The sequence below is a fragment of the Balaenoptera ricei genome, chromosome 12, assembly GCF_028023285.1.
Source record: "Balaenoptera ricei isolate mBalRic1 chromosome 12, mBalRic1.hap2, whole genome shotgun sequence".
NCBI lineage: Eukaryota > Metazoa > Chordata > Mammalia > Artiodactyla > Balaenopteridae > Balaenoptera > Balaenoptera ricei.
This window is the reverse complement of record NC_082650.1, coordinates 71,522,721-71,544,396: the sequence shown is the minus strand read 5'-3', so window position 1 is coordinate 71,544,396 and position 21,676 is coordinate 71,522,721. Positions and strand designations below refer to the sequence as shown.

At 47.7% G+C, this 21,676-nt stretch overlaps 1 protein-coding gene across 2 annotated transcripts in view; it reads left to right on the top strand.

The window, feature by feature from the left end:
* The first annotated feature begins 508 nt into the window (after nucleotides 1-508).
* Nucleotides 509-21,676, top strand: part of NT5E (5'-nucleotidase ecto) — a 53,534-nt gene continuing 32,366 nt past the window's right edge. For both annotated transcript variants that reach the window (XM_059941713.1, XM_059941712.1), the window contains exons 1-2: nucleotides 509-943; nucleotides 19,674-19,896. In XM_059941713.1, the coding sequence (XP_059797696.1) occupies nucleotides 605-943; nucleotides 19,674-19,896 (562 nt within the window). In that variant the 5' untranslated portion in view covers nucleotides 509-604. The remainder of the gene's footprint in view (nucleotides 944-19,673; nucleotides 19,897-21,676) is intronic.

Below are 21,676 nucleotides of genomic sequence, written 5' to 3'. Positions count from 1 at the left end.
GCCCCAAAAGCACAGCGCTCCCGTCTCCCTCGTCTCGCCCTTCTTCCCTTCCACCTCCTCTCTCTTTCCTCTTTCGTTCTTTCAAGTGATGAGCTCGCGCAACCACAACCCACTCACACAAACAAGGCATCCCTCTTTAGAAAACTTTTAAAGAGGCGAGAATCAGGGAGGACCTGGAAGCGGGGTGGACCCTCCAACTCCTCCCTCGCAACCCGTTAAGAACAGCCCACCGCCGGCGCCCGGGCTCCCCGGACGGGCCGGGACCGCGGCCGGTGCCCCGTCCCCAGCGGGAGCAACCTCCCCACTGTTCCCGCCCGGAGCGGGTGCCAGCCGCCAGCCGCGCCCCGGCAGCCCGGCGGGCCGGGGTCGTATCGGGTCACCGCGCGGGCGTGCGCCTGGCCGTGGGGCCGGCCTTTGGGCCGCAGGAGAGCCCGCCCAGGCCCGGCCCCGCCTCGCCTCGCCTCGCCCCGCCTCGCCCGCCCGCTCGCCCGCTCGCCGGCCCGGGCCCTTGACTCCGGCGCCCGCCGCGCTCGCCACCCCACGCCTCCACCCGCGCGGCTCGCTAGCACTCACCGTGCTCGCGCCCTCGCCGGCAGCTGCAGCCATGGGTCCCCGAGGCGCACGCGCCTCAGCGCTGAGGCTGCTCGCGCTGGGCGCGCTGCTGTGGCCCGCGGCAGGCGGCTGGGAGCTCACCATACTGCACACCAACGACGTGCACAGCCGGCTGGAGCAGACGAGCGAGGACTCGAGCAAGTGCGTCAACGCCAGCCGCTGCGTGGGCGGCGTGGCACGGCTCGCCACCAAGGTGCGCCAGATTCGCCGCGCCGAGCCCCACGTGCTGCTGCTCGACGCCGGCGACCAGTACCAGGGTACCATCTGGTTCACCGTGTACAAGGGCGTCGAGGTGGCGCACTTCATGAACGCCCTGGGCTACGATGCTATGGTAAGACGGCGAGCCCGGGAAGCTCGGGAGCCCCCCTGGGTAGAGTCCCCGGACCGAGAGAGAAGCCGGGGTGGAGGAGCCGCCGACGGCGAGGCACGGGTGGCGAGCTGGAACCGGGGCGCAGAGCGCTGTGGGGAGAAAGCGAGACTCCCCGTAAGTGTGCCAGGTGGACGCAGACATAGACGTCCCTTGGCCGATTCGTCTTAAACGGACTAATGTTGCTGCACCCTCACCGTGAGATGGGGCATTTCGAGGAGCGGGTCCCAGCCCTGCCAGTGAGGGCGTTCCGCTGGGGTGCGTGGGACCCCAGTTATCCAGTGCCTGGGACCGAGGCAGACTCGTCACGAACCTCTCATTTACTGCTCGGTCTTTCGAAGAATGCTTTATCTCGATTTACCAATAATTGGAAGTGAAACTAACTCAGGGTCAAAGAGGTTGAGTGCATTATCCAGGTCACCCAGCTCCAGAATAGGGAGACAGATTAAGAATGGACTCCAGAGCCCTTTGACCCCGCAGCTTAAGCATATTTAAGCTGGCAGCCTTGGGGAAAAGGCTGGGCACCTTCTGTGTGCAATTGACTTTCTCTCTGCCTCAGTTCCTGCCTCTATAATACGGGGGTAATAATTCTATCTACTTCAAAGGATTGCCTGGCACATAGTATGGCCTCTTTAAATGTTAGTTCTTATTATTACCAGACCCTGCTGTAGAGGTTTAAACACAGAAAGAAACTTCCAGAGGAGGCCAAAATGCTGAAAACACTGGGTTTCAAAGGATTGCAGTAAAACCAGTTTAGCAGAAGAGATTTAGGAAGAGTCCAACTTAAGAGATGAGAGGCTCTTAAAACATGTGCAAGAGTTTAAGTCCAAGTTCCCCAGTGCTCTGTTAAAGGTGATGCCTTATTTGTTAGACTGAATTCTAGAAAAGGAGCAGAGAGGAGTTACACAGAATAGGTATGACTTTTGTAAGTCAAACCAGCACCAAGTTTAACCCTGTGTAAAATCCTAGAGTAAAGGGATTCCGTGGAGAAGCTGGGGGCAAGAAATCCTAGGAGCTTTAGAAGAAGAACAGAGCAGGGGTCCAGGGAAATCTGTGAAGTCCATGTGTGTGCATCTGGAAGGCAGGGAGAGGTATGGTACAGGCTGGAATACAGAGGGCTAATGGCACACTTTGTATCAGAAGAGCACAGAGGTCAGCAAAGCACAGTGCTGTATTTCCGCCCCCCCCCAACCCTGGAAACTTGGAGAGAGGAGGACAGGAAAAGATAAGAGGGTAGAGTTGTTTTGTTTGGGGGGTTTTTTCCAAGAAAGCCCATTGTAGAGAGATGAGAGAAGGGCAGAGAGCTCTCCTCTCCATTCTGATCGTTGGTTTTAAGGTTATCAGGGATGCTCAAAGCAGCAGCAATACAAAGGGACCCCTGAGCCCCAGAGTTTATCTGGGGAGCTCGCCAGCATCTGGACTCCACCAAAGAATCGTGGGTCTCAATAATTCCGTATGTGGCCTCTTAGCGTTCTTATCTCCGCAGCTCAACCTGCCCGATGCTTTGCCCTAAGGTAACAGCAGAATAAATATTTATAAAATTGACTTGTTACTAGCCTACGTTGCCATTTCCTCTGAGGAAGAATAAACCATACGTAAGTTTGTTTTGATTTCATGTATGAACCACAACTTTCTAAACTTTTCTTTTTGTGACACTCTTTTCTCCACAGTTGTGTAGACTCTTTTTGGTGAAAAAAAGATGGATAATTCCTAGTTTTCCTGAATAATAATGTTTGTCTCTTTAAGTCAAATTAAGCTCACGGTGTTAGTCATCATATCAAGTGTTTGTGACAGGATGCTGGGTAAAGCCGAAGCAGTCTGCTGCAAGTTACAGCCCATCACCACCGGGACCTTTTAGAATACTTTCTATTGGATGGAATTACTTTCTTTTCAATTTCACTAAGAATAATTGGACTGGGGCCTGAGGAAAACTGGGCAGCTTATATAATGTTGGCAGGGGGTAAGGAGGGGGAGGAGGGTCAACAGCTGGGGTCCTGATAGCATCTTATTAGACTTACTCTGTGCAGTTCTGGGGTTTGACAAACATGATTTGACCTGCATAAAATCCTAGTTCTCGTGTTGCTTTAACAAAGCTCTGCCGTGTTCTGGGTTTACAGAGGTTTTTCACTGTCATTTTGCTTATACTGCTCTCAGGGAATTTATCGCTGTTCTGCTGTTAATGTTCCTCCCACGCCCACCCACCTGCCGCTACATCTTGACTCCCAGGAAGCTGGAGATTTAGATCAGGGTGGAAAACAGTTGTGCAGGGGCATCTCCAGTTTTCTAGAAACTGGACCTGGTTCGAGGAGCCACATCTAAGGATGTGTGGGTCTGGAGGGCAAAGAGGAAGCTACTAGAATCTAGCTTAACCTCAGGAGTTCCCTAGACCTCTGGACCCGCGTGTCCCACGGAGAGAGCTGGAGGGGTTCTGATAGCTCTGGAGCCTAGGGCAAGCCTGGGGGAGACCCCTGGACCCAGCTGCCAGGCAGAAAACTCTAGAGGGAGAATGTCACAAGTCGCTAGTTGGTGTCGCTGTATTGGCAGAGGGACAGGAAGACAGCTCAGATACGCATCCGATGTGCATCACCATGTGAGTTTAGCACGTTGCTTTCTCTGAGCGTCCTGTTTCCAACTGCAAAACAGGAGGGATCACCCCTACCCAACGGTGTAGGAGTTTTGCAAGTGATACATGAGATAATAAATGTACTCAAAGAACCAGCTTCTAGTTTCATTGATTTTTGCTATTGTTTCCTTCATTTCTTTTTCATTTATTTCTGACCTGATCTTTATAATTTCTTTCCTTCTGCTGGCTTTGGGGTTTTTTTGTTCTTCTTTCTCTAATTGCTTTAGGTGCAAGGTTAGGTTGTTTATTCGAGATGTTTCCTGTTTCTTGAGGTAGGCTTGTATTGCTATAAACTTCCCTCTTAGCACTGCTTTTGCTGCATCCCATAGGTTTTGGGTCGTCGTATCTCCATTGTCATTTGTTTCTAGGTATTTTTTGATTTCCCCTTTGATTTCTTCAGTGATCACTTCGTTATTAAGTAGTGTATTGTGTAGCCTCCATGTGTTTGTATTGATAAACCATTAGCCAGACTCATCAAGAGAAAAAGGGAGAAGACTCAAATCAATAGAATTAAAAATGAAAAAGGAGAAGTAACCACTGACACTGCAGAAATACAAAAGATCATGAGAGATTACTACAAGCAACTCTATGCCAATAAAATGGACAACCTGGAAGAAATGGACAGATTCTTAGAAATGCACAAACTGCCAAGACTGAACCAGGAAGAAATAGAAAATATGAACAGACCAATCACAAGCACTGAAATTGAAACTGTGATTAAAAACCTTCCAACAAACAAAAGCCCAGGACCAGATGGCTTCACAGGTGAATTCTATCAAACATTTAGAGAAGAGCTAACACCTATCCTTCTCAAACTCTTCCAAAATATAAAAGAGGGAGGAACACTCCCAAACTCATTCTACGAGGCCACCATCACCCTGATACCAAAACCAGACAAAGATGTCACAAAGAAAGAAAACTACAGGCCAATATCACTGATGAACATAGATGCAAAAATCCTCAACAAAATACTAGCAAACAGAATCCAACAGCACATTAAAAGGATCATACACCATGATCAAGTGGGGTTTATCCCAGGAATGCAAGGATTCTTCAATATATGCAAATCAATCAATGTGATACACCATATTAACAAATTGAAGGAGAAAAACCATATGATCATCTCAATAGATGCAGAGAAAGCTTTCGACAAAATTCAACACCCATTTATGATAAAAGCCCTGCAGAAAGTAGGCATAGAGGGAACTTTCCTCAACATAATAAAGGCCATATATGACAAACCCACAGCCAACATTGTCCTCAATGGTGAAAAACTGAAACCATTTCCACTAAGATCAGGAACAAGACAAGGTTGCCCACTCTCACCACTATTATTCAACATAGTTTTGGAAGTGTTAGCCACAGCAATCAGAGAGGACAAAGAAATAAAAGGAATCCAAATCGGAAAAGAAGAAGTAAAGCTGTCACTATTTGCAGATGACATGATACTATACATAGAGAATCCTAAAGATGCTACCAGAAAACTCCTAGAGCTAATCAATGAATTTGGTAAAGTAGCAGGATACAAAATTAATGCACAGAAATCTCTTGCATTTCTATACACTAATGACGAAAAATCTGAAAGTGAAATTAAGAAAACACTCCCGTTTACCATTGCAACAAAAAGAATAAAATATCTAGGAATAAACCTACCTAAGGAGACAAAAGACCTGTATGCAGAAAATTATAAGACACTGATGAAAGAAATTAAAGATGATACAAATAGATGGAGAGATATACCATGTTCCTGGATTGGAAGAATCAACATTGTGAAAATGACTCTACTACCCAAAGCAATCTACAGATTCAATGCAATCCCTATCAAACTACCACTGGCATTTTTCACAGAACTAGAACAAAAAATTTCACAATTTGTATGGAAACACAAAAGACCCCGAATAGCCAAAGCAATCTTGAGAACGAAAAATGGAGCTGGGGGAATCAGGCTCCCTGACTTCAGACTATATTACAAAGCTACAGTAATCAAGACAGTTTGGTACTGGCACAAAAACAGAAATATAGATCAATGGAACAGGATAGAAAGCCCAGAGATAAACCCACGCACATATGGTCACCTTATCTTTGATAAAGGAGGCAAGAATATACAGTGGAGAAAAGACAGCCTCTTCAATAAGTGGTGCTGGGAAAATTGGACAGATACATGTAAAAGTATGAAATTAGAACACTCCCTGACACCATGCACAAAAATAAACTCAAAATGGATTAAAGACCTAAGTGTAAGGCCAGACACTATCAAACTCTTAGAGGAAAACATAGGCAGAACACTCTATGACATAAATCACAGCAAGATTCTTTTTGACCCAGCTCCCAGAGAAATGGAAATAAGAACACAAATAAACAAATGGGACCTAATGAAACTTAAAAGCTTTTGCACAGCAAAGGAAACCATAAACAAGACCAAAAGACAACCCTCAGAATGGGAGAAAATATTTGCAAATGAAGCAACTGACAAAGGATTAATCTCCAAGATTTACAAGCAGCTCATGCAGCTCAATAACAAAAAAACGAACAACCCAATCCAAAAATGGGCAGAAGACCTAAATAGACATTTCTCCAAAGAAGATATACAGATTGCCAACAGACACATGAAAGAATGCTCAACATCATTAATCATTAGAGAAATGCAAATCAAAACTACAATGAGGTATCATCTCACACCAGTCAGAATGGCCATCATCAAAAAATCTAGAAACAATAAATGCTGGAGAGGGTGTGGAGGAAAGGGAACACTCTTGCACTGTTGGTGGGAATGTAAATTGATACAGCCACTATGGAGAACAGTATGGAGGTTCCTTAAAAAACTACAAATAGAACTACCATACGACCCAGCAATCCCACTACTGGGCATATACCCTGAGAAAACCATAGTTCAAAAAGAGTCATGTACCAAAATGTTCATTGCAGCTCTATTTACAATAGCCAGGACATGGAAGCAACCTAAATGTCCATCGACAGATGAATGGATAAAGAAGATGTGGCACATATATACAATGGAATATTACTCAGCCATAAAAAGAAATGAAATGGAGGTATTTGTAATGAGGTGGATGGAGTTAGAGTCTGTCATACAGAGTGAAGTAAGTCAGAAAGAGAAAAACAAATACAGTATGCTAACACATATATACGGAATCTAAGGGAAAAAAAAAAAAAAAAGCCATGAAGAACCTAGTGGCAAGACGGGAATAAAGACACAGACCTACTAGAGAATGGACTTGAGGATATGGGGAGGGGGTGGGGTGAGATGTGACAGGGTAAGAGAGTGTCATGGTCATATATACACTACCAAATGTAAAATAGATAGCTAGTGGGAAGCAGCCACATAGCACAGGGAGATCAGCTCGGTGCTTTGTGACCACCTAGAGGGGTGGGATGGGGAGGGTGGGAGGGAGGGATATGCAAGAGGGAAGAGATATGGGAACATATTGTATGTGTATAACTGATTCACTTTGTTATAAAGCAGAAGCTAACACACCATTGTAAGGCAATTATACTTCAATAAAGATGTTTAAAAAATAAATAAATAAATAAAATAAATGTAAAAATCCCTAGCACCCTCCTGGCTCAGAGTACTCAGTAAAGGTTAGCTCCATGTGCCCTGCCAAAAAAAGCAAAAGTTGTGAGGAATGGAGGTTTGGGTTTTCAGCTCTCAGTTTATCTGATTCTGACTGCCCCGCACAGCCTACCACCCTCCTCCAGCCCCTCCACCATCTCTTCTAAGTCCCATTGTCTGAACTAATTTTTTTTTAAAAAAATTTTTATTTAAAAAAATTATTTTTAAATGCTAATCACGTAACACCATGTAGCAGTTTGTATTTGCAAGGCTCACCCGAGGTTTGATTATTATTTTTTTTGGACTGAGCTATTCTTTTTTTTTTTTTTTTAAACATCTTTATTGGAGTATAATTGCTTTACAATGGTGTGTTAGTTTCTGCTTTATAACAAAGTGAATCAGTTATACATATGTTCCCATATCTCTTCCCTCTTGCATCTCCCTCCCTCCCACCCTCCCGATCCCACCCCTCTAGGTGGTCACAAAGTACCGAGCTGATCTCCCTGTGCTATGCGGCTGCTTCCCACTAGCTATCTATTTTACATTTGGTAGTGTATATATGTCCATGCCACTCTCTCACTTTGTCACAGCTTACCCCTCCCCCTCCCCATGAGTTATTCTTAATGTTTCCTCATCGAGCGGTGTCACTCCGTATCTACCCCATACGTACACTGTGCATTGTGCTCCATGGAGACCTCCACACATTTTAGCATCTGCTCCCCCAGGATGGGTTTGGAGATCGCACACATCGTGCTGCAGTTCCACAAATGTGCTGCCCCAAACAGCCTCCTGCAGGTCCCGCCTGGGAGGATTTCTTTGGGATCCATACCCAAGGGCAGAATTGCTGGCCACAGCGACTGTACTGTAAGGACCGCCAGATTGCTTTCCTGGAGCCCTCTACTCACCACACCCACCCCCAGGCAGATGCGACCCCCGCATCCTTACCCCCGCTTTGCATCATTCTCCAGCTTTCCAGGAGGTGTAAAATGACATCTCATTGTTTGATCTTGTATTTTTCTAATAACTAGTGAATTTGATATGTTTGTTAACTTTGAGGGTTTCCTCTTCCCTAATTGCATGTTCACATACTTTGCTCTTTTTTTAAAAATTAGGTTTGCTCTATTTTTCCTGATTTTCAGGAATTCTAAGTGTTGATCTGTAATCAATTTTAGACATTGCAAATATCTTCTATTTAGGTTTAGTAATTTTGTCCGTAGTGTCTTTTCATTGATCAGAAATCCTCCACTTGGTATATATCAAATTAATTTTTGTTTTGTGTGTGTGTGTGTGTGTGTGTGTGTGTGTGTGGTTTGTGCTTTTGAAAGTTTACACAAGACTTTTTTCATTTGGAACTTGTCATCCCCAGCGCTCATCCCCGGAATTCAGAGATGGGTACCGTTCTCTCTGCCTTTGAGAGATAATGAATCTATAATCTGGGGCTATGCCATTCAGCAGTCTGGGTCATCAGTTCCTCATCTGTAAAATCTGAGGTTCCTCACATCTCTAAACCAATGGCGTCCTAAGAAATGTTTTGATTCCATTTTTTAAAATTTATTTAATTTATTTATTTTTTTGTATTTATTTATTTTTGGCTGTGTTGGGTCTTCATTGACCCGCGTGAGCTTCTCTCTATTTATTTTCTTTTTTAAACAAATTTTTTTCGGCTGCGTCGGGTCTTTGTCACGGTGCGCAGGCTTCTCTGTAGTCGTGGTGCACGGGCTTCTCTCTAGTTGTGGCGTGTGGGATTTCTCTTTCTAGTTGTGGCGCACGGGCTCCAGGGTGCATGGACTCTGTAGTTTGTGGCACACAGGCTCTCTAGTTGAGGCGTGCAGGCTCAGAAGTTGTGGTGCGCAGGCTTCATTGCCCCGCGGCACGTGGGATCTTAGTTCCCTGCCCAGGGATCGAAGCCACGACCCCTGCATTGGAAAGCAGATTCTTTATCACTGGACCACCAGGGAAGTCCCTTGATTCCATTTTGATTTAGTGAAGGGGCAGGAGGATGAGGCACAGGTGCAGAGGCAGGAATCTGCAAGATGGATCAGCCCGGACCAGAGCAAGGTGGCAGGAATCAGGGGAGATGAGATTGTGTATGGTTTACAGGCCACCCTGAAAAGTGTGGGCTCTGCTTTGTTGTCATGGGGAGCCACTGGAGGTTTCCGAGTAGAGGGACTGTGGTTAATAAAAAATATTTTGTCTTTGTCTGCAGTTCCTGGCACATAGCTCCCCAAACTCTTGAGGATGAGTGATGAGTGTCCTTTGTATGCTAATGAGGTGATTGATAGCTGGGAACCCCTAGGCAGCTTCAGAATGAGGGCTGGTGGCCAGAAAGACCAAGCCAGGATTAGAGGGTAGGAACTTTCAACCTCTGGGGAGGGGAAGGGGCCCGGAGATTGAACTAATCACCAGTTGTCAGTGATTTAATCAATCATGTCAGTGTGATGAAACCTCCATAAAAATTCCTAAATGGTGAACACATTGAGGTGCCGGGAGGGTGGTGTGCTCAAAGAGGCCGCGTGCACCCCTCTACTTGTACATCTTGTACCATGCATGTCTTCCATTTGGCTGTTCTTGAGTTGTATCCTTTAAAATACACCAGTAACAGTAACCAAAGCACTTTCCTGTGTTCTGTGAGTGGTTCTAGCAAATTATCAAGCCTGTGGAGGGGCTTGTGGGAATCCCTGACTTATAGCTGATGGGTCAGAAGTACAAGTGACCCAAGACTTGCAGCTGGCATCTGAAGGGGCAGGCTTGTGACCCTGAGCCCGGGATTTGTGATCTGATGCTCACTCCAGGTAGACAGTGTCAAAATGGAATTGAATTGTTGGACACCCAGTTGGTAACCGTAGAGAACTAGAGAACTGGTTGATGTGAGAAGACACCTCCCGGCAACAGAAGGAAATCCTAGTTTTGGAAGATGAGCAGAAATGGATGGGAGGGCGAAGATTCCAGAGAAGAGGAGGGGAGAAGGGGCTGGGCAGTGGTCTAGGTGGGAGATGATGGGGCCTGAATGCAACCGGGCAAAGTGCTCATGTGCCCATGGCACAGAAAGCCAAACTCTGACAGCGGGAGTTTGCGTCAAAGTCAGGGTTTATTGCAGGGCGCCAAGCAAGGGAGTGGGAAATGAGCCTTAGATCCACTCCAGATTAGTCTTTGAGTTAGGGGTGTTTTTAAAGGGGATGAACAAAGAAGCTGGGATTAATCATTGTCTTGTGACATGTCTTGTGACATTTCTTAATTGAGGTTTCTGGAGTCAGAATGTCTCCGGTTTAGGATTCTCTGCCCAGGTGGTCCATGGCTCCAGGGCCTGTTAGGAGAACAACCTGAGTTTGTATGTTAATGATGAAATCTACAACGGGCAATCTTCCTCCTCTGACTCTGGTTGATTACTGTTCAGTTAGCACGTGGTTGAGGTCACAGGGGACAAGAAAGGGAATAAAGTTTTGAACAGAGAGATTAATCATAAACTCAGTAAGGAAACTCGGTTTTAGGGGAACTCCGGTTCGGAACTATGGTGACGGGGAAAGAAAGGCTGAAGCCACCGGGACCAGTGTCAGTAGGCAGGCAGTGTGGCACAGGGCTGTGAGGGTGAACTCGGGGTGACTGTCTGGGATCAGGTCCCCCTTCTACCACTTAAAATCTATGGGCTGTGAGCAAGTTCTTGGATCTCGTGGAGCCTTCCTTTCCGCAGGAGTAAGGTGGGTGTGATGGCGGTCTTCCCCCCATAGATTGCTGTGGGGTTTAAAGGAGATGATAATGCATGGAAAGTTCTTTGCACGGTGCTGGCCACGGTCACCTTCTGTCGGCAGCAGTGGCTCAGGAGAGGTTATAATCAAAAGGTGACTAAGAGGGTTCAAGCCGCGGACACGGGGAGAGTCAGCAGTATTTAACACTGCACCTCAGGAGTACAGACGTGTAGTAAGCTTACCCCCTAACAGCTGAAGCCTGTTATTTCCAGCTAAAGGCGTTTCCTGAACTTACTGGACATGCTTGTCCCCTGTAGGGCTGTGGCAGACAGAAGCGGTGGAAAGAGATCTGGACAGGACCTCGGGACACCCAGGTTTTACTTCTTGGCTTTTGCAGGTCATTATCTATGTGGGTGTGGGCAGCAGATTCCTCCACTATGAAACAGGGCATTTGGAGAGGGTGGTCTGCCCATGTCATTTCTCAGCGCCTCAGCCCCTGCCCGGCGTCTGTCTTGCTTCTAATCTGCCAACATAGCCCGGTTTGTGCTGGGACTGAATTTTACGCACAAGTCTAAGTTTGCCTGACAACGCTCTTATTTCCCCTTCACAGTCCCTTTCATGGCAGCTGTTTCCTTGTGGAGGGATGGCTTGGGTCTTCTCCCAGGTACCTGCAGGTGGCCACTGCTTCCAGACAAACAGGTTCCCAGGATTTTGGATGGAGGGTTACCTTCTTCGTAATAGAAAGTGGTGGCCAAAATGGGAGAATGATGAGCCCAGGTTCAAGCCTGTTGTCTTTGAGGTTCTTTTATTCATTCAGTCCACAAACATTCACTAGGCACTAGCCTGTGCCAGGCTCTGTGCTAAGTGCTTCGGGCAGTGAACAAGACCTGCCAGGGTGAAACTTACTGTTCAGTGGAGGGGACCATGCCCGTCTGAGCCCTTCTTAACCACATAAAGAGGCTAGGTAGGACCTATGAAGGGGGTGAGGGGGGAGGAGCAAAGCAAAGCAAAAATGACTGAAATTCTAATACCTGTGCAAAGGGATTCTCCAACTAAACATCTTGTCTGCAAAAGACAATGCTCGGGTACCATATATGCCCAAATCAACAGTGGGCATGTTTCCCCTCCTCCCCAGAAAACCAATCCCTAAGCAAAGAGAAGTCACCTTCTATTCAAGTGCTTCATTACAAAGCCTCTCATATCGAGGAAACTAAATGACTTTATCTTCAATAACAAAGCAGATGTTCTGGGAAGACAGACTAGCCTTGCTGGTTTGGGAAGCTTGTAAGAGATATCTAATGGCAGTGGGGTTTTTGTTGTTCTCCTTTTAAAAGCAAAGAAAGTTGGTAGTTATTCCTAGAGCTCAGACCTCAGAAGTTGTGCGTGTGTAGTGGGTTGTGGATCCTCGGGCCTCAGTGATGTGAACAGTCACCCCCCAACCCCAACCCTGTCCTGTGGCTGTGGTCCGGGACGTTATGCTTCCTCTGTTCCAGTCTGAGTTTCCACACCAGAGCTGGGCTGGGTGAGACCAGCCTCAGGCACGGAGAGGAGGAAGCAAAGGCAGCTTCTTAGCTCATCTTGTCCTAGCCATCTGTGTTTTCTTAACTGAAAAGGGGAAGGAACCAAACAAATCCCACAGCAGATTGACAGCTTTCCCCACTTCACTCACAGATACCTCTGAATGCTGTGTAAGCTCCCTCCCTGGCTGTGTTCTTCAGCTGTGAAACCAGAACTTGAAAATCCTCTTGACACTTCTTTTCCCTCACCTGAATAGTTGGTTCTACATAGAATCCAAACATTCGCTGGAGCCTTCTAGCTGCTCCGAGATGTAGTTAAACCTGCCTGGAACCCAATTAGTTGAGCAGGTAATTCTAAAGGTAACAATGGTATGGGTATTTTGCATGTACAGAGAGCTTCTATGGCAAATGTGAAATGCTGTCTGTTCAGTACTTGTTTGTTCAGTCATTGATTCAGCAAACATTGAGGTGCAGGTAAGCTGGATTAAGCCCGGGGATCTTTTCTGCTATTCAATCAGATACCACATTCACCTGCCAGGGCCTAAAACTGGGGGTGTGGAGTGCAACCCAACACCAGAAGTGGCCACAGCGCCAGAAATGTACCACCCAAAGCAGACCTATCTTGTGATCCTCCCCACTTACGGTTGTTGCTGAGTCTCCCTGAGTGATTGGCAGCTGAGCCCTGTTGTGTGATAGACCAGATTCTCCCCTAACCCTTAAATTAGAGGGTTTCCTGCAGACTCCTTCATGGGACGAGCTAGTGTCTAAATGACTAACTAAATTCACGTGTTGCAAATTTCTGACATATGGCTTCTTGACCTTATCACAATTGAGTTCTGCGGATTAACACAGAAATTCTTTTCTTCTGTGTAATGCATCCTGCACTGCTCTTAAATCAATGCTTCTTTCCTTCGTTTTTCTTCCACCTGGATTTAAGCCTCTTGTCTTCACTTGGAACATTTTTGACTATCTCAGCCCTCATGTCTTCATCCCCTCATTTGTTAATCTAGCTGACGTCATTTGCCTGGGAGCGTCCCCTGACCAGGTGAAGCTCACACCTAGAGCCCTGTCCATCTTTAACTGGCAGGGCGGGCCTGCGTCTTTGCCAGGCTCTCTCACACGCGTCCCCGTCTGTGGTTCCCACTTGCTTTATGGATGCATGGATGGATGTGTTTATGTCACGCTCTCTCCCTGTCTGCCCTACCCTTCCTGAGGACAAGGACCAGGGCCGTGTTGCTTGGCACTGTAGAAACCTGGAAGAAACCAGTGGGTTGTTGAATGGTACTCATCCCTTCCAGATGCTTGCATTTTTTTTTTTTAATAGTTTTATTTATTTATTTATTTATTTTATTTTTGGTTGCATTGAGTCTTCGTTTCTGTGCGAGGGCTTTCTCTAGTTGCAGCAAGTGGAGGCCACTCTTCATCGCGGTGCGCGGGCCTCTCGCTATCGCGGCCTCTCTTGTTGCAGAGCACAGGCTCCAGACACGCAGGCTCAGTAGTTGTGGCTCACGGGCCTAGTTGCTCCGCGGTGTGTGTGATCTTCCCAGACCAGGGCTCGAACCCGTGTCCCCTGCACTGGCAGGCAGATTCTCAACCACTGCGCCACCAGGGAAGCCTGCTTGTATTTTTTTATATTCTTTTCCATTATGGTTTTTCATAGGATACTGAACATAGTTCTCTGTGCCATATAGTAGGACCTTGCTGCTTAGCCATTCTGTATATAATAACTGTATTTTTTATTTCTTTATAATTTTTATTGAAGTATAGTTGATTTACAATGTAGTGTTCATTACTGCTGTACAACAAAGGGATTCAGTTGTACATGTATATATACATTCTTTTCTTTATATATTCTTTTCTAATTTTTAAAAAAATTTTTTTTTGCTGCCCCGTGTAGCATGTGGGATCCTAGTTCCCCGACCAGGGATCAAACCCGCGCCCCCTGCAGTGGAAGCACGGAGTGCTAACCACTGGACCACCAGGGAAGTCCCTATATATTCTTTCACATCATGGTTTACAGGCGCTTGTATTAGCGGCAGTTTGGCAGAATAGTTAAGGTCCCGGATGCTAAAGCCTCGCTTTGTTCAGACCCCAGCTCTGCTGCTTGCTAGCTGTGGAAGCCCCGTGCCTTAGTTTTCCCATCTCTATAAAGGACAAATAATAACACCTACCTCATAGCATTGTAAGAATTGAATGAGTTCATGTGTGAACAGGGCTTGGCCATGTGGCATGAAAGTCTTAACTATTAGTATTTCTTTTTGTCATTTTTTTGTTTTTAACATTTTTTCTCTTTCTTGAAATTTCCTCATGTCAAATTCACTGGTAATTTTCAGTTCTTTGTAGACAAAACTGGGGCTATGAAATGTCCCCTTTCTAATTCAGATACCCTATAGGTATCCTTTGATAGACCAAAGAGTTGATCCCCTTGGTAGATTTCCAATAGAAAGAGACTTCAAAAAGTTCCATTTTCTTGCCAACTGCCATCATGAAATCTGTACAACGTTCACATGTGCACGCACAAGACACTGAACAGTTCAGAAAACTTTGTTTAAAAATCTATTCACCAACAAGTGCCAATAAGATATTAGTGGAAATATAAATTAAAACACAGGAGGGACTTCCCTGGTGGCACGGTGGTGGGAAGCAGCCGCATAGCACAGGGAGATCAGCTCGGTGATTTGTGACCATCTAGAGGGGTGGGATAGGGAGGGTGGGAGAGAGACGCAAGAGGGAGGAGATATGGGGATATATGTATATGTATAGCTGATTCACTTTGTTATAAAGCAGAAACTAATTGTAAAGCACACAGTTGTAAAGCAATTATACTCCAATAAAGATGTTAAAAGAAAAAAAAAGAATCCACATGCTAATGCAGGGGACATGGGTTCGATCCCTGGTCCGGGAAGATCCCACATGCCGCGGAGCAACTAAGCCTGTGCGTCACAACTACTGAGCCTGTGCTCTAGAGCCCACGAGCCACAACTACTGAGCCTGTACGCCACAACTACTGAGCCCACGTGCCTAGAGCCTGTGCTCCGCATCAAGAGAAGCCACCGCAAGGAGAAGCCGGCATCACAACGAAGAGTAGCCCCCGCTCGCCGCAACTAGAGAAAGCCCGCGCGCAGCAACAAAGATCCAACACAGCCCCAAATAAATTAATTAATTAATTTTAAAAAAACATACACAGGAAATGAAATAAGAGGACCAGGCGGTGAATTGTGAAGCAGTCGGCTAAGCTTCCAAGCTTACTGTCTGGTTCACCTGCTTCCAAGCAATTTGGTTTCTCTTGTTTTAAAACTAAGTATCACTTAACTACTATTTACCAAGTGTTTTTATATCCTGCCTTCTTCTGAAAAGTTTCAGCGGCTCACTTACCAAATCATAGGTGAAAATGGAGCCCATTTGAAAGAAGCAGGTGGTTTTACTATCCGTTCAGTAAACACCTGCTGGGCGCTGTTGCCAGGCGCTCATCTGACATCACCAAGGACACTGGGACAGTCAACACCACTCCTGCCTCCGGGAGAAAGATGTGTGAACAGGCAGCGGCAGCGAGGCGTGACGGATGTGGCAGGAGGGCTCTCTGCGGTCATGGCGCCACGGAAGGCTTCTCACGGAGCTCACACTTGAGCTGCATCTAAGGCAGCACATTGCATGCAGGTGGATTAGTGTTCCTGGAACTGAGGGCACCTGGTCTGGCAGAAAAAACGCGACAGCTCAGGGAGATCAGGGAGGGGCTCGCTCATAAGGCGTCCGAGGAGGCAGGACTGGGATTTCGGCGGGCAGTGGGGAGTCTCGCAGAGACTCACAGCGGCGCTGGAAGCAGTCGGGTGGGTGTTTGGGGACGCGCGTTCTGGGGGCCCGCGGGGTGTGGTCGAGAGGTGTGTGAGCCTGGCGACCAGAGACCGGCTCAGAGACTCTGGGAAGGTCTGGGTGAAGAGCGATGAGGCAGAGTGGGGCATTGGGAGCGCAGAGAGGAGGGGACCCCTGGAGGGGGCGGTGCAGGAGCAACGGGGCTTGGTGGCTGGTTGGTCGTGAGGGGAAGGGAGGGTTGCAGTGCTTCTCCAGGAGTTTCTCTGACGTTGTGGAGACTCTTTCCCAACACCTGGGATCACAGGCATCCTCACAAGTGTCTCCTTCACTTGTTTACTGAGGGTAAGTGTCCTGCTGGAGGTCCACGGCCGGATAGGGGGGAGCGGGGAGCCATGGGGAGGGTGGGAAGGAGGGCAGTGAGCGCCAGGTCACTCCCAGGCAACTCCGTGGCGCGTCTGCTGCCTTGATTTTTGTAGGAAGAGTCAGCTGTGTGTAGGAGAAGGACATTTGATGGAGATTTTTCTGCTCATTCATTTATTCATGCTCTGCTCCAGGGACAGTGCTGGGTGATACGGGGACTCAGTGGGCAGTTGTGGGGTCTGCTAGGGCTGCCTGAGGGGACCATCGGCGCAGAGAAGGACAGCTAACTCAGGGAGGACCATGAGGGTTTGGGGAAGTCTTTCTTCCAGAAGGACCATCAGACTTCAGGAGCTAAGGCCATTAGTTGAATAAGGTAGTAAAGGCCTGGCATGGGAAAGGAATGTTCTATCTCCCTATCTATGTATCAATCGATCATCTTTTATCTATCGTATACAGAGAGACAAAGATCAGCGAGAGCATGGAAAAGTACGAGTAGTCAGGATTTTCTTTCGAGCGCTCACTCTGTACTAGGCCTTATGCGAAACCCATTACATCCAAGCATAGAGGTGAAGAAGGTTGGAGTCAAACAAAAGTGGCTCTGGTCCCAGCTCCACCGCTTACTAAATCGTGTGACCTTGAACGACTGATTTAATGTCTGTAGAGCTCAGTTCTCCTCTGTAACATGAGGATAGTAATAATACCAACGTCACAGCACAAAACCAGGTTTGCTCTGCAAACTCACCTTGCGTGGTGTGTGGCGAGTGCTTAGTAAATGCGGGCTCATTTTCATTACGCCCTTTGTTTTATTCATTGACTGCTCTTCCGGAGGAAGCTGCAGTTTAGAAATGTGCCTGAATCACAGCTCGTTAGTGATGGCGCCAGGCCTGACTGCTGCCTGGGGGTGGGTGTCAGAGGGAGGCTGGAGGGGAAGGCGAGACCAGACCTCAAAGAGCTCAGGACATTGAACTTTATCACAAAGGCAGTGGGGAGCCTCTGTGGGACCTTAAGGTCGGACCAACAAGTTCAGATTTGCATTTTAGAAAGATGATTCTGGCAGCAAGATGCATGCAGGATGGTTCAGAGAAGGCGATGGTGGCAGCTGGAGGCCCGGCTGGGAAGCTGTTGCAGTTCCCAGGAGGAGTGGCCAGGGCGCAGGCAGGTGGGAGCAATGGGGTGGGCTGAACCGGAGCATTTAGCCAAAGGGGAGGGATGCTGCTGGGAGGTGTGGGAGAGGGAGCGAGGGGGAGGGATTCAGCTGCCCTGGGGCTTCTGGCTGTACTGACTTGGGAGATGGTGGCACCTGGACCAAGATGGGAATCCCAGAGGCAGGGGCTTTGAACCGGGTGAGCTTGGCGTGCCTGTGAGACCCTGGAGGGCAATGTCCACGTGGCAGCCGGACAGACAGATGCAGAGTCAGGAGAAAAGACAGGGCAGCAGATGTTCAGTTTGGAGTGGAAGGTGTGAGTGCCAGGGAGATCGTTCAGGCACCCGTGCACCGCTCCAAGCATCTGGATCAGGGCTCCTCTCCCCGCGGGGCAGAGAGGGGAAAAGGCAGCCAAGGTCACCACTTTCAGGGCATTACACTCAAGTCCAAGGAGGAGACACCAAGCAAGACAAATAAAGGAAAACTAACTTCAGCTGTTGCTGAGTGCTAGCAATATAATGGTAAAGTGTAAGGCAGCTGACTTATTGGATAATCTCTCATGAAGAGCTGTAGGAACATTCATTTTTTAAAAAAGCTTTACAGCTAAGCAAGATAGTTATTGTAACCTCATAAGGCAGACTTATTTCACCATAGAAAAAAAACATAATGTTCTAAGAATAGAAGAGAAAAAGGCAATTACCCAAGATTGGGAGAACCTTTTAAATCGGTCAGCCTTTAAGAGGGAAGCAATTAGGTTAGAGGAAGAAGTAAAAATGAGCAGATACTCAGAGATGGAGGAAAAGGCAAGTTCAGAAATTCTGAGTTCGGTCGGGGAGACAGGCACATGGGAACATGAAGACACTGTGCTGCTTTCTCCGTGGAAACACAGTGCACGTGAGGACACGACGCGCATGGCCCTTTGAGCCCAGGTACCCAGGGGGCACCTGCCAGGCAGGTGAGGGGCTCCAGGGCTGAGCAGGGTGGAGATGGTGGGACGCAGTGGCTCAGGGAGCCCTGCACGCGGGGAGGACCCCACGGGCACGTAGAGTGCGCCGCTGCAGAGGGGAGCGTGGAGGAAGGAGAAGGGCGGGGCAGTAAGAGAATATGGGGGGGGTTCATTTACACAGAGGGGTCACCAGCCAGCACTTCCAGGCCTGTTCCCAGATGACCCTCAAAGTGGAGCAAAATCGGGTGTGGTGTTGAGAAAGTTTGAGACTCACTGGTTTAAGTACTAAGTTAGCAAATCAGCCTTGGCAGCCAGAGCAGGTGGGTGCTTGCCCCCAGGAGGTGGGCTTCTTCCAGGAGGCCCGTGGACAAGGGGGCGGAAGGCCTTTGAGGAGGTGGCTGGCATGTTGTGTTTTGTCAGCATCACCCCAGGGGAAGCTGCCAGACGTCAAAGTGGTCATCTTGCCCCCTATAGCCAGTCCCAGAACAGTGAGGAAAGGGAGCGAGGGAAGCAGGTGGGAGCAAGGGTTGTGTTAAACTGTGCCAGGCCCTCCCAAAGCCCTGGCTCTGAGCCCGTACAGACTCTTGACCTGTGCCAGATCTGGGAGTGGCAGGACAGTGGACGCCCAGCCAGGTCTCTAGGTGACTCCTACGCACGTTGATGCCACCTTCAGCAGGTGGTGCGGGCCCTGGGGAGCAGTTTTCAAACCAGCCTGATGATCTGGATGCCCCTGGGCCCTACCCCGGGGCCCCAGAATAAAGTCTCTGAGCCTGAGGAGGGCAGCGGTCATGCAGGCGGCTTCCTAGGGCTCTGCCAGGTTTGGGAGCCCTGTGCCAGGGTAACTGTTCTTTGGCCACACCGCGTGGCTCGCAGGGTCTTAGTTCCCCGACCAGGGATTGAACCCTCATCCTCAGCAGTGAAAGCACGGAGTCCTAACCACTGGACCGCCAGGGAATTCCCCAAGGTAATGTTCTTTAAAGTATGCTTTTACTGGCAATTCCAGAGTACCTGATTCTTTTTCTCTTTTCCTTTTCTACCAGGCACTGGGAAATCACGAATTTGATAATGGTGTAGAAGGCCTGATTGATCCACTCCTCAAAGAGGCCAAATTTCCAATTCTGAGTGCAAACATTAAAGCCAAGGGGCCGCTGGCGTCTCAAATATCAGGACTTTATTCGCCGTATAAAATTCTTCCTGTTGGTAATGAAGTTGTAGGGATTGTTGGATACACTTCAAAAGAAACCCCCTTTCTCTCCAAAACAGGTATTTTCTTCTTTTACAGCACTTGTTGCTTGAAAATAGATGCACTAAATCAGAGCTTGGCATTATTTTTCTGGACCATTGGTTAAAGTAGGAAGGTGTGGTATTGGACACGTGTGTTCTTAGGATGACACTGAAAAACCAGTCTAGTGGCTTCCAGTTGCCCTGAGTTACTTCTTAAAGACATTCGCTCTCCTGCTCAATGAACTTATTTGTTGACATAAACAGTATCTTTGTTTAATTCAGTGCATTCAGAATTGGACGAGAGGGCCGTTGATATCCAGAGCTGAACAGTACAGAGTCACTCACTGGAGGATGAGAGCCACGTGACTCATGCCCTTCTTGCTGTGGAGGCAGGGAGCCCAGAGCCAGGGTTTTACCTCAATTTACCTCATCTTTCCTTTTCTAATATGATTATTACATGTCCAGTTAACTCTGCTTTCTCTGTTTTTAGTTATTTATCTCTTGCAGTTTTAATGACTTTGTTGTATCTGGCTTTCTGGGAAATATATATACATTTTTGAATGGTCTTGTGTTTGTGTGTGTGTATATATATGTGTATATATTATACAGGAGATATATATATATATATATCTGCTATATCTATTTATACACACACACACACACACACACACACATACACATATATATATATATATGTATAACCCTAAGACCATTCAGAAAACATTTTTGATCCACTTTTAGAGGAGCACTTTGGCAGTAAAAACAAAAAGATGTTTTTTTCTGAATTATCCAAATCAGTGTTCTTTCCGTGTTTGAAGAAAAAAGGGAAATAAGGGTTTTCGTTAAGAATGAACTGATAAAGGACATCTAATTAACAATTAGAGAAGTCGCATGTTTGTTGCTGCTGTTTAAAATAGTCGCAGGCCATCGGAAACAACGAAAAGGTCAATGGTTGGCCCTGAGCAGCTCTGGGGGCCAGAGGGTCCTGCAGGGCTTGGAGGCAGGGCTGGGCCGCTCCCCACGGCTGGGGACCTGGGGCTTGTCAGGCACCCCAGGCGGCAGGTGGACGTCTATCCCACGGTGACCAAGCCTTTGCACATGGTCACCGGCTGTTGCTGCGGTCATTGTGAAGCCACAGAGGGCAGCCACGGACGTGATGAGTCACTGGCTTTTTTTTTTTTTTTTTTTTAATATCTTTATTGGAGTATAATTGCTTTACAATGGTGTGTTAGTTTCTGCTGAGTCACTGGCTTTTGAAGTGTTTTAGGAGTGCTCTTCTGCCTCAAAGGGATGTGGTCCCACCGGAGGGACCTGGTGTACAGTCTCGGGCCGCTCTCCACCACCCAACCTGACCTCCTCCTCTCCCCACCCCTGCAGACTTCGCTGTGTGGGCTGATCAGACCTTCCCCGGGGCTCAGGGGATGCTGCCTCTCTGAACCACCTGGGGCTTTCCTGCCAAGAGGCCAGGGTGGCGATTACAGAGTGAACCAATCACCGACATGGGTAGAGCTGGAGTAATGTGGCCCAGTTGCCGCAGGGCGCCCTCGGGTGGGACGCTTCTGCTGTGGGTCCCCGTCACCCCCAGAAAACGCCTCCCCCTCGTCACATTTGTCCTCGCTCTGGGCTTCCTGCATGACTGGAGCAGCCTGAGGACGGAGCTGGGTCTCCTCTCAGTGAACATCTGGAACCCAGTAGAGTGGCCGGCTGAGGATCTTGGGCTAAAGATGCAGACGTGTTGAATAGCTGAATAATTATGTGTCTCCATAATGTCTATTCCATCCAGGGGGTTTTGAGTTCATTTAAGGCGGCATGTAATTAA